Source organism: Podarcis filfolensis (genome assembly GCF_964270895.1).
Source record: "Podarcis filfolensis genome assembly, chromosome: 2".
Classification (NCBI taxonomy): Eukaryota; Metazoa; Chordata; class Lepidosauria; order Squamata; family Lacertidae; genus Podarcis; species Podarcis filfolensis.
The window spans coordinates 2,485,079-2,497,985 of record NC_139605.1 but is presented as its reverse complement, the minus strand read 5'-3'; the positions used below and the strand labels follow the sequence as shown (position 1 = coordinate 2,497,985).

The 12,907-nt window shown below is 47.8% G+C and overlaps 1 protein-coding gene across 3 annotated transcripts; it reads right to left on the bottom strand.

Annotated features, from left to right (window-relative positions):
• Positions 1–4,431: 4,431 nt before the first annotated feature.
• Positions 4,432–11,231, bottom strand: LOC310756935 (uncharacterized protein). 3 transcript variants are annotated; one of them, XM_083601896.1, is made up of 5 exons: positions 11,154–11,231; positions 8,453–8,630; positions 8,197–8,323; positions 6,854–6,934; positions 4,432–6,342 (listed from the first exon to the last, which is right to left on the bottom strand). In XM_083601896.1, the coding sequence occupies exons 2-5, from the start codon at positions 8,525–8,527 to the stop codon at positions 5,222–5,224; spliced, it is 1,404 nt and encodes a 467-aa protein (XP_083458022.1). In that variant the 5' UTR covers positions 8,528–8,630; positions 11,154–11,231; the 3' UTR covers positions 4,432–5,221. The 3 variants fall into 3 exon arrangements, with proteins under 3 accessions (XP_083458022.1, XP_083458021.1, XP_083458023.1); XM_083601895.1 differs by having other exon boundaries at positions 6,854–6,937; positions 11,154–11,230; XM_083601897.1 differs by lacking the exon at positions 6,854–6,934 and having other exon boundaries at positions 11,154–11,229.
• Between the last annotated feature and the right edge of the window lie 1,676 nt (positions 11,232–12,907).

Sequence of the window (12,907 nt, the reverse complement as noted above, 5' to 3'; positions counted from 1 at the left end):
AGGCAACGAAGGACAGTGTGCAACGTTGGGTCATTGACTCTGCTGCAAATAGACATCTCGTGCCTGAGTCACCTGGTGTCCAGATAAAGAACTGCAGAGCTGTTTCAGCTGGGAAAACAGTGTGTTTTGCTGATGGGTCACAAAGGCTTGTAAAAAAGTCTGGGAATGTTTATCTTTCTTTCCTGCAGGCGCAGCTGGAAGTCTACGTGGCGCCGGGACTGAAATGTTGTCTTTTGTCTGTACCGTGTCTTTTACAGGAGGGGTACATGGTTTGTTTTGAGAACAATGTCTGTACAATTTCCAGAGGGGGGAAGCAACTGGTACGTGTTGAGAAAAATCAGAACAATCTCTTTGTTCTGGAAACAACACCTCTGGAGGGAGTGGGGAATGCTGGGAAAGAAAACATTCACACTCATGTTTCATGTGCATGCGTGTGGCACAAGAGGATTGCACATGGGTCTTGTGATGACTTGCAGATGTTATCAGAATGCACCAAAGGGTGCAAGGTAAGAGAATGTGGTGAAACCCTAAATTGCAGGGCTTGTAGGAAAGCCAAGAACAAGGGATACAGCTATCCCAGGGTGGAGAGGGTAACCACAAAGCCTTTTGAGCTTGTGCACGCAGACCTGTTTGGGCCTATGCCTCAGCCAAGTCTAGGCAAAGCCAGGTTCCTGCTGATTTTGCTCGATGATTTTACGCAGAACTCCTGGGCTTTTTCGCTGAGAACGCAGGAGGAAGCAACGCAACTGATCAAAGATTGGGTTGCTGTGGTGGAACAGAGGTTCTCCACCAAGGTGCTGGGATTCCAGTGTGACCGTGGTTCAGAGGTCACTGGGTCTGCTCTAAAGAGTTTCTTTCGCCAGAGGGGGATACGTCACAAGGTGACTTCGCCTCAGGAGAGTGGCGTGGCAGAGCTGAGGAGTAAGGCTCTGGTCCAAGCGACAGAGGTCCTATTGGGTGACTCTGGGTTGCCTCACAGTTTCTGGGGGGAGGCAGTAAAAACGGCCAATTTCACGATGAACAGGTGCTACAATGCAGTGGTAGGTGACACCCCATATTTCTTGCTCAACGGACAGAAGCCGCAGGTGCATTTCTTCCGTTCGTTTGGTTGCAGGGCCATGGTGCCTGTACCAAAGTGTCTGCAGCAAGAGGGTGGTCCAAGGTACCAGGAAATGATCTTCTGTGGGTATGAACCCGCGACCAAGGGGTGGAGATTTGCATACCCAGAAGGTGATCAGACCAAGCTTCTGGTCAGTAAGCATGCTGAGTTCAAAGAGCAGCAGGAAAGTAGGTCAAGGCGCAAAGTCAGCCATGACATTGTCTCAGATTGTCTGTCCATATCTGAGGAGGAGGGAGAGCCAGGTAATGGTGATCTGGTCGATGATCAGGATCAGCACCAGGGGGAGGCGGCTCCACAGGTTGTGAAAGGAGTGTCCAAGAGTGAGCCCTCATCTCCTGTTAGAGTGATGGAGAAAGCTCACAGACGGGTCAAGTCAGAGGGGGAGTCTGATGAAGAAGACGCACTGGCTGGCCCCAGTGGGTCAGAAGAAGAACCCCAGTTTGTGCCCAGGCGGTCTTCACGGGCCACAAAGGGAATTCCACCTGAGAGGTTTCGAGTCACAAATGCGTGGGTCGGTCTCGCACAGTGCGAACCAGAGATTTGTGAGGAGACTCAACAGGCAGGTGGGAAGGTGTGGGACACACAGAGGTCTGTAAAGGTGTGCTCACAAGTCCTCTCAGAATGTGATGCGAGAGGGGGTATTGAGAGAGTCAGAACTTACAGGGTTAAGAAGTTCTGAGTGACGCCTCACATTCTTGGAGGCGTGTTTAGAACACTGGGAGTGGTCAGTATCTCTGAGAGAGAGAGAGACACACACACGCAGTGTGAGTCTAGCCAGATCCCGGAGAGGCTCAAGATGAGTGCGCTGTCACCGGGAAAGTAACGATCTGTTGTTTTTGTACGAGATTAAAGCTACTTGTAAGATAAGGAAGACACCGAGCGTCTGCCTGATTTATTGAGCACACAAGGCTTACTTCCGTCGCTGTGCTAAGCTCTGCTAACTGCAGCTGGGGGCCCGGAGGCAGCAGAGACGCAGGGAAGCGTGTGGACTCCGTGGGCAAGCGAAGCTGCCAATAAAGTTCTCCAAATCCTTTCCCCAAGTCCAGCTGGGGAGGGGGCATTTCTTTAATTCCTCCAGTCTTTGCCTTGAACATATTTAAAGGGCTTCTCAGACCTTGATCAGTTTCAAATCCTGCCAACCATGGGCCCATTTCCCTTGCCAAGCAGGAGGAAAACTGACAGGTGCTTTTTCATGCTTCAGGAAATGAAAAATGTGCCTCTTCCCTCCAGTTTTGGGACACAAAAGCAGCACAGCAAACCCTCCCCAACTGCACCCCCAACATGGGAAACCCAACAAGGCTCTTTCCTTTGTGCCAAATCAACCTCAGCCTGTCAAACTAGGATTTCTGAAAGGGGAGCTGGGGGGGGGGGCAGACCGGCTCCCTGACGCAGGAGGCTAAGGGAGGGGGTGTTCCAGGCTGAATGTGAAGAAATACGTAAAAATGTGTTAGGAGGCTGGGTCTAAGGGGGGGGGAGGAATGTCACCTGGTGACTTTCAGTGCATAGGTGCCAGCTCCCTGGGTCCCTGAGCACCCACCCATTTCCCCATGAAGAGGCACCCACAAATTTCGGTGCCAGGGCCATGCATACGGAATGGCACCCACAGCCCCGGGGACCCACGGTCGTGGGGTGAAATTGGCACAACTGGTTCGGTGTCCCAGTCAGGTTGCATGGGGGGTGGGGGGGAGAGCCCTTCTCTAGTTCGTCTCGGGAAGCAAAATGTCTTTTCCCCCTCCCCACTAGGAGGCTGGTTTATCTCTGCGCTTCCAAGAGGATCCTGCAATGCAAACCTTGTTTGGGGGAAGAGGACGCCCCTCCCTTCTGCAACCGATGGCACACTGCCTCTCCTGGTTCCCAGAGGGAAAGGCAAGCAGAGACCTAGGAATGTAGTGGGAAGGGACTCCCCACCCCCACCCCCATGCTTTGGATGCAGGAGGTCTCAGGTGCAATCCTGGCAGGCAAAGAGACCCTGTTGGCATCCGTCTGTCTCGGGAGGCGATGGAGGAGGGGGCCTTTGGGGGTGAAGTCCAACTCTGGGCATCTTGCAGCACCTGCTGTGGCTGCTTCATGTCATGGGCAAATGCTCAATGCCAGCAGAGAGAGGAGCAGATGAACTCTGCTTTCAGCCTCCTATACTGCCTGCTCTTTCTATGGATTTCTGAAAGATGGGCCAATTACTTGGGCACAGAGAATCTTCTCTCCGCAGGGAGATGACTCTCCTGAAACCACTGGCAATGCCCACGTTTCCCTGTGCCACCTTCCCTCCCCATATTGGTTGTCCCCCTCAGCACCTTCTTTATTCCGGCTGCCACCTGGGATTTTATCCCCTTTGAAGTTAATGTACCCATGAATGAGAAGAGAAGGTAAAACAATGAATTTATAAAATATAAACAACGTAGGATTTATAAAATATAAACAACATAGGATATTTTAAGGATTACTTTCCAGTCTTTCTGTGTTTTCGTTGTTCCTTTATTGGAACTATAAAAATGTGATTTATGCTGCTGTTCTAATAATAATAATAATAATAATAATAATAATAATAATAATAATAATATATTTATTTATTTATACCCCGCCCATCTGGCTGGGTTCCCCCAGCCACTCTGGGCGGCTTCCAACAAAACACTAAAATAACCTATTAAACATTAAAAGCTTCCCTAAACAGGGCTGCCTCTAGATGTCTTCTAAAAGTTTGGTATTTTTCTCTTTGACATCTGGTGGGAGGGCGTTCCACAGGGCAGGCGCCACTACCGAGAAGGCCCTCTGCCTGGTTCCCTGTAACTTGGCTTCTCACAGCAAGGGAACCGCCAAAAGGCTCTCGGCGCTGGACCTCAGTGTCTGGGCATAAACTGGGAGTTTGACTAGAAGACCCTGGACTCCCTTTAAACTCCACAGTTCTAGGATTCCAGAGCCAACCCTGCTTCCTAAACACCACTGTTGTGCTCTACTTTCCCCAACTCTGGATTCACAATTCTCTCTGCCAAAGACCAAATATCAGTGGATTCTCAGCCCATGTTCACACTCAATGAGCCCTTGAGAGTCACATTCTGCACATCCCTAACAGTACATTGCATCTTTCATATACAGTGGTACCTCAGGCTAAGTACTTAATTCGTTCCGGAGGCCCGTTCTTAACCTGAAACTGTTCTTAACCTGAAGCACCACTTTAGCTAATGGGGCCTCCTGCTGCCACCACGCCGCCAGAGCACGATTTCTGTTCTCATCCTGAAGCAAGGTTCTTAACCTGAGGTACTATTTCTGGGTTAGCGGAGTTTGTAACCTGAAGCGTATGTAACCAGAGGCACCACTGTATGAGACATTACCTTCATTGCCTTAATACATGTATGTACAACTTTCCACACAAACATCAGAAAATCAAAATTACTCCATGCATTTACAATTGATTTTTCCTTATACGAGTTTGCTGATATGAGGGACAAAGTGAACTCTGTGGGGAAAACATAACATACTCCATAAAACTAAATGGGTTCTCCCCCGTAACACTATGTAAGTGCTTATTAAGAACTTCATTATAACTGAAATACTTTCCACACTCCTTCCATTTAAACAGTTGCTTCTCTGTGAGATCTTTGATGTCTTCTAAGAGTTCCATTTCCATTGAAGCCCTTTCCACACTCTATACATTTAAATGGTTTCTCCCCTGTATTAGTTCGTTGATGTCTTTTAAGAGCTCCATTCTGATTAAAGCACTTCCCACAATTCATACATTTAAATGGTTTTTTCCCTTTGTGAGTTCGTTGATGTGTAGTAAGGCTTGCACTCTGACTTAAGCTCTTTCCACATACCATACATCTAAATCAGGCATGTCCAAAGTCGGTTTATTCCGGCTCCTGTGGCAGTTTATTTCCTGGGGTAAAATCCTTAAAAAACCCTCAAAAACCTTGGGGGGAAATCCCGCCAAAAGCTCAACAACTTCAATCCTAAAAAAACAACTTTGGTCAGCCCCTACGCATATTCACTTCATCAAATCTGGCCCTCTTTGAAAAAAGTTTGGACACCCCTGATCTAAATGGTTTTCCCTTTGTGAATTCGTTGATATTAGATAAGTCTTCCATTTTTACTGAAGCTCTTTCAGCACTACATACATTTAAAGCGCTTCTCCACTGTGTGAGATCGCTGGTGTCTTCTAAGAGTTCTACTATCACTGAAACCCTTCCCACAATCCATACATTTAAATGGTTTCTCTCCTGTATGAGTTCGTTGATGTGTTGCAAGAGCTCCACTCTGACTGAAACCCTTCCCACAAATACATTTAAATGGTTTACTCCCGGTGTGACTTTGTTGGTGCACAGTGAGTCTTCCACTACAAATGAAGCTCTTTCCACACTCCAAACATTTATATGGTTTCTCCCCTGTATGAGTTCGTTGATGTAGAGTAAGGCTTCCACTGGCACTGAAGCACTTTCCACAAACAGTACATTTGTATGGTTTCTCACCTGTGTGAGTTCGTTGATGTCTAGTAAGTGTTCCATTGTGACTGAAACTCTGTCCACACTCTAAACATTTAAAGGGTTTCTCCCCTGTGTGAGTTCGTAGATGTATGGTCAGTTTTGAAGCTTCACTGAAGTTCTTTCCACACTCCATACATTTAAATGGTTTCTCCCCTGTATGAGTTCGTTGATGTGTTGCAAGAGCTCCACTATGACTGAAAGCCTTCCCACAAATACATTTAAATGGTTTCTCCCCGGTGTGACTTTGTTGGTGTAGAGTGAGTTTCCCACTACGAATGAAGCTCTTTCCACACTCCAAACATTTATATGGTTTCTCCCCTGTGTGAGTTCGTTGATGATTTCTAAGCCCTCCACTCTCAGTGAAACTCTTTCCACAATCCATACATTTAAAGGGCTTCTCCCCTGTGTGAATTCGTTGATGTATAATAAGTTTTCCACTCTCACTGAAGCTCTTTCCGCACTCCATACATTTAAAAGGTTTCTCCCCTGTGTGAGTTCGTAGATGTATAGTAAGGTGTGAACATTGTCTGAAGCTCTTTCCACACTGCATACATCTAAATGGTTTGTTCCCTGTGTGAATTTGTTTATGTACAGTAAGGTTTCCATTTTTACTGAAGCTCTTTCCGCACTCCATGCATTTAAAAGGTTTCTCTCCTGTATTAGTTTGTAGATGTGTGCTAAGGTGTTCACTCACACTTAAGTACTTTGCAGATGGCCATTCAATATTCTGATTGCCTCCTCCATCACCTGGTTTAAAGTGGGAGATAAGAAAATATTGTTGGGTATTTAAGGAAGAGAACAAGAGAACTTAACACACAGCAAGACCAATCAGCACATTCTCTTATTTTAACACTTCTAGCATACCTCCCTCTCCTATGTACTAAAGTTTCAGGAAAGGAAAGGAAATCTGAAAATAGCCTGAAGAACCCTTAGTATCCAGTTCTACCTTCAACTCCCATGTAGCACTGAACACCAAGAAAACCCTTCTATATACAGATGAGGCATCTATGGCCCATTCTTCATCTCCCCCCCTCCCCAAGTGAAAATGCTTTGCGTCTGTATTGGGCTTTCTCCTTCCTCCCTAATCTGTAATATCTCACTGATACATTCCAACCCACTGTACACATCACCAAAACCTGCACCAGGATGCTGGAGAAGATGGGCCCTTGTTCTGATCCAAAAGGGATCTTTTTATATCCGTACACACTGAAAGGAGACATACAAAGGTACAGCCTCATAGCAAAGTGGAAGTATGTACCTCTCAATTGGTCCAGGACAACATCCCTGTATTTTTCTGTTCCAAGCGAGGAGGTGAGCTCAGATCTGAATATCAGAGTCTCTGCTATGTGGAATAAGAAAATCAGAAGAGCTGTTTATGTCATATGTGACTGTAAAAGTATCCAAAATAACAATATTTTGTTACAGCAAAGTATCTGGTGGCCCATTAAAAGCTAATAATGACGTCCACCAGAAAACCTCTTTGTAGATTTTACAGAGGTTTTTGTGGGGAATTCATACCACAATATCAGCTTATGAAGAGTTTCCTACAGACAAAAGTACAGTGCTGTCAGGATTTACCATGCTCCTCTCATACCAAGAAGCGGCAAGCTGGCAGGTTTATTACTCTTAGATTTATTGAGTATTTACACAGTAGCTTCAGTCCGAGCCCTCGGAGCTCAGTCCTCTCCCAATGAGACAGTTGGACCCACTGGATGACACTGTTGACGCCAGCAGGATATCCTCCACCGGTTGACCCACCTCCTGTTGGGCTGGCGTTGCGCCTCTACTCTACTCTTCTGCCTACTCTGAGGAGACTCGGGGACAGCTGGCCTTCCTCCTCCTCTTGAGCCGGATCCAACAGCGGCAGTTGCTCTGAAGCGGGCTCTGTCTGCCCTGTGCTGTCTTGGGAATTTATAGCCTGCATTCCAGGATGGGACAGACTTACATCACTCCCAGTGTGAGCAGGATTCAAGCCTCTACCCTCCTTAGCCTGCCCAGCCTTCTTCCCTGGAGTCTACGCAGTCTCACTCTGGGAAGGGACGTCCCTGAGAATTATTGCTATACACTACAATCTTCAACATCAACTTCATTGGACTGGTCATGTTGTTCAGATGCCTGATTATTGTCTTCAAAGCAACTATTCTATTGCCAACTTAAGAATGGACAACAAAAGAGGTTTCAAGATGGTCTCAAGGCAAATCTAAAAAAAAATGCAGTATAAGAGCAGAAAATTGGGAAACACTGGCCAGCGAGTGCTCCGATTGGAAAATAACCTTTACCAAAGGCATCATGGACTTTGAAGAACCACAAACTCAGGCCAAAAGGGAGAAACAAGCTAAGAGGAAAGCATGTTTGGCAAACCCTCACCGTGATCAACTCCCACCTGGAAACCTATGTCCCCACTGCCAAAGGATGTGTGGATCCAGAATTGGACTCCACAGTCCCTTATGGACACACCGTTAAGATCATGTTCATGGAAGACAATCTTACTCGCCTACAAGGGGTCACCAAAGAGGAAGACACGGCATGAATAAATGGTTCAAACAGCAGATTCCCAACTTCAACGTCTAACAGCCAAGACGGGAAAAAATGTGCCCTTACCTAAAGAGGCCACCATCTCATAATTCTCCTCCATGACTTCCTTGTGCAGAGCTCTTTGGCCTGGATCCAGCAGAGCCCACTCCTCCTCCGTGAAAAACACAGCCACCTCCTCAAAGGTCAAGAGGGCCTGGAAGAAGTAGAAGAAGAAAACAGAGCTTCTCTTAGATGCCCATCATCCCCACTCAACACAGAGGGAGGCTGGGTGGTCCCATCTATGCCTCTTCCCTCTTCCCTCCTCCCGTTGCTCTTTCCCTACCTGAGGAAGCTGCCTGGCTCCTCTTTCCACTCCACCTCTGAGAAGAGACCGTTCAGAGGGGGGCTCGGAGGCCATTGCGTTGGCAGTGGAAAGGACGGAGGAGGAGGAGGCGTAAACTGGGCCACTTCTGGGACTCTCTCAGCTGTTGCCACGATGCCCTTCAATTCAGGGAACAGCTCTGAAAAATGCAGAAATTATTATTATTATTGACTGAATTTATGTACTGCCCTAGACTACAAGGTCTGAGAGTGGTTCATAGAAAGGCAGATTTAATTAGGATGGGAGACATTTACACAGATAGCATACCTTTTACAAATTACAAACACCAATTCTAAAAAATTAATACTCATAAATTCTAATTACAAATGCAAAATAGAAACACATATTATGAAAAATATATGAAATATTGAAAGAAATGCAACATGTACCCCAAATTTGGGATTGTTAACAATTTTCATTGATTAAAATGCTGATTGGAGATATCAGGAACTTATCCTCTATGTTTTAATAGCTGTTCAGAAACTCATTGCTCAAAACTGGAAAGCTCTGGAACACTTGAGATTTTCACACCAGAAATAGAAAGTATTGAATCTTGGAGTAAGAACTGGAAAAACGTACTCCTTTCTACAGGAGCTTTATAATACTATAAGCTGCCTCAGTCTTTAGGGACATTCAGCTTCGGTTTGGAAAGTTCTAGGATCAAATCCAAAACTCTTAATGAAGCTTCGCAGAAAGCATTACGGTCAGTAGCAGAGGTCGCTTTTCCTTTCCTCCGAACAGCCATCCGGGAAACCAGTTTCTGACCTTTTGATACATTTAGAATAAAGAAAGTAAGGGAAACTCCTAAATTATGGGCAGAATTTGCAGTCAGAGGAAAATCAACACCTGGAGGGCACCAGGATGCAGAAGTTCCATCCAAGGGGAGAGGAAATATTTAGAGCACTCTATGCGCTAACATGGAGTGTAGTTTAGGGGACAGAAATAGGAAGTTCAGTGGCTTATGGCCCCCTAGTCCTTCCTCTTAGGAACCTGTGTGTGTGTGTGTGTGTGTCCCCTTTAATCTTCCCTACACTGGGAGGAAGGACAGGAGGAGAAATAATCAGGGGGTCCAAACTGGGCACAGGGCATCCCTCCTGAGCAGGGGGATGGGAGACTGGGTCTCCCTGGTGGAAGCCCAGCACCCAAACTGCAGGGTGGGGAACCTCAGACCCAGGGGCTGAATTGGCCCTCAAATCCTTTCTGTCTCTCTCTCTGGCCCTCAGGAATTTCCCCAGCACCACACCCTCTTTCCAATACTTCCCAGCTGCCTCCTGAGGTTTTTTTGTGGGGCTGGGAAAAATCCCTGGCAGGCAGGCAGCTCCTGGACAAAGCTCAGAGTCAGCCCCATAGCCCCACCCACTTTGTCCTCTGTCCTGCCCATCAATGGAAAGTGGCCCCTGAAAGGCTGCTCTGGAGCGAATATGGCCCCCAGGCTGGAGAACGGTCTCCACCCCTGTCACAAACACGGAACAGGCTGTCATCCTGGCCCACCTTGCAGGGTTCTTGTGTGAGCATCACCCAGGTGGTGGGCTTTAGAAGACCTATAGTGTTAAAAGGCCCTCCCGGCAACATGGAAGGGGACGAGGCCAGGCAGGAGTTAGGCTGGCAGCACCGGCAGAGAAAGTCCCTCAGCACCTCTGAGTTTGGCCAATCCTGCAAGACAGGCCAGATCTCCCCCCCCCCCCCCGGGGGCTTTGATTCTCCTTCCCGACAAAGTGGATATCTGGAGAAGCCTCTTTTTGGAAAGAAGGAGCATCAAAAACTCATCCCTCCCCTTCTCTTTCCCCCAAGTCCAGCTGGGGAGGGGGCATTTCTTTAATTCCTCCAATCTTTCCATTGGAGCTTTTTTAAAGGGCTCCTGAGACCTTGATCACTTTCAAATCCTGCCATCCATGGGCCCATTTCCCTTGCCAAGCAGGAGGGAAACTGACAAGGTGCTTTTTCATGCTTCAGGAAATGGAAAATGCACCTCTTCCCTCCAGTTTTGGGGCACAAAAGCAGCACAGCAACCCCTCCCCAACTGCACCCCCCAACATGGGAAACCCAACAGGGCTCTTTCTTTTCTGCCAAAGCAACCTCAGCCGGCCAGACTAGGATTTCTGAAAGGGGAGCTGGGGGTCTGCCCCCTTCCTTCTCCCATCAGCCTCTTTTTTACTCAGGAAGCTCCGGAGGCCGATTTCCCTTGACACTGTCCATTTCTCACCCCCCACCCAATTCGAAATCTCCCCCCCTCTCCCAATCCAGAGGCGACTCTGTTCTCTGTTCTCCAGCTGCTTCCCCTGCACCAAGTTAGACTCCCTCCCACCCTCCATATCTCCCCCCCGCCCCATACAGGGATGCCAACTTGAATAAAATATTGGGGGCAGCTCTTCCAAATATCTTATGGGGAGGGGAGAAGACCCCTCGGGCCCCTATGAGTTGGCTCCTATCCTTTCATGATCCCGACTGAGGCAGGGGGCGTCGGTTCAGGGTTCTGGGGTTCATCCTGCAATGCAAACCTTGTTTGGGGGAGAGGCGCCCCACCGCAGCCGCTTGCAGAGGGAAAGGGGGAGCCCTTCCTTCTTTCACCCCCCCCCGCGCCCTGTTTGTAGGTTCATAAGGAGGGAAAGCAAATTCTTCTCCCTCCCTGCACCCCAAATCTCCCCCCCCCGAAATGTTGCACCTTTTCCCTCCTCCCTTGCAGGCCTCCTCCTCTTCCGGGGATGTGCATGGAAACCCCACCCCTCCAACATTGCCTCTACCCCCCCCTGCTCCGTCACTTCCTGCCTCTCTAGGAAGAGAGTTCATTGACGGAGGGGGACGGGGGAGGGGCAGGAGATTGCCCCCCCCTCCCTGCAAGCAGAGACCTAGAAATGTAATGGGAAGGGACCCCCCCCCCAATGGAGCCCAATGTCCCTCAGCCTTTTTCTGACCATGGCCCCCCCCCGCTGGTAGAAAGGTAGCTGTTTAAATATTTTGCTTGTAAATAGAGCATGTTTTTTATTTATAAATCTACTGTGTTACTGGAAATTGGAGAGGGGGTTGAGAGACCTTGCCCCCCCCCCCCAATGAGGCAAAGAGTCTCCGCTGCACATTCCCAAATGTAACAGTTCATTGATAAATGTGTCTATGTACTGGCTCCATGGGAAAACCTTTAGAAATTCATATAAAATCACTGCAGTGATGCATTTACACTATTCCAACATTGTTCCAATCAGAAGGGAAAAGCCTACGAGAGGAGAAGTTTGGGATATAGCTAGAGGCAGCCCTATCCCTTGTTGCAGGAACCGCCCCCCCCCCAATCATTCAGTTTGTACAAATTCGACATGCACACACGACATACGCAACACTTCTGTTATAAATTAATAGAAAATCAACTATACATCGGATTTATTTTTATTTTTATTTTGCTCCATGAAGAAAGGACTATCAAAGGGGATAGGTTTGATACAGGACAGCCATAATCGCTTGAGCGTACCAGCACATCCACTGGAGCCCTGCCCAGTTGCTATGCCAACCCTGATGTTCCTAGACAGAAGACCATCAAGGTCACAAAGAACTTGCATATGGGAGTGGATTCAGCACGGACTGGAACAAAGGACAACGATCAGCTCTTCCCTCTGGGGGCAGGAAACTGCAAACTCCCCTTTGTCACCTGGAAAGTACTCATGGGGAGGGGGAAACAGCCAGGTGACAGGACACTCAGGTTACCACCACAACTCCTCCCTCAACCCCTCCTTTTTGTGATGTATCGATGTAGTTGTGATGTAGTTTTAGGGGTGTAGTTTGGGGGATTAGTAACTAATAAAAGTTGGGGTCTTCCTGTTCAGGGCTTCCATCTTGTTCCACCTTGTGGCAGGTGGGAGTCCTGTCCTGACAGTCTTCAATAAAGACCAAGCCTACTGGCTGCTGTTTTGCTCTGGTCTTCCTGGCTGCTGTCCTTGTTTTTTGTCCAGAGGAGCCCTCAGATTTCTCCGTTAACACCCTGAATCCTGAGACCATGTCTGCCTGTGTGAACATCGCTGGCATCCTGGCACCTGAGTGCCAGACAGTTGGTCACCCCAGAACAATCCTAAACCCAACCTCAGTGGGAAAACAGGAAAATGTAAATACTTACCTTGGTTTCACCTAAAGGGTGGGAGGTGGAGGTCAGGTGAGGGAGGGGGCCAAGCCTGGTGCTCAGGTTTCTGCCAGAAGACCCTTTCCCAATTTATAACTGTTACGGAAATTACGGGGGGTTGGGCACATCTTTAAAGTTGTTAAATGTTACAAATATTATGCATAAATGTATCCTTTCGACTTGACAACTCAGGGAAGTTACCTAGCTTTACCCATCATATAAAATCAACTCCTTTGCCAGTTTCCTCCATTTCAACACTATTTTGCCCTTGGAAAAAATGACTCTTTTCTCTGCCACCTCCACAAACGTGAGGACAT

What these genes read in the sequence shown, in the direction of transcription:
- LOC310756935 (XM_083601895.1), bottom strand. Translation starts at nt 8,527, where the DNA reads ATGGCCTCCGAGCCCCCCTCTGAACGGTCTCTTCTCAGAGGTGGAGTG. An exon ending in TGAGATGGTGGCCTCTTTAG is followed by an intron (nt 6,938 to 8,196) that starts GTAAGGGCACAT and finishes TATTCCACATAG; the next exon opens with CAGAGACTCTGATATTCAGA. An exon ending in TGTCCTGGACCAATTGAGAG is followed by an intron (nt 6,343 to 6,853) that starts GTACATACTTCC and finishes ACTTTAAACCAG; the next exon opens with GTGATGGAGGAGGCAATCAG.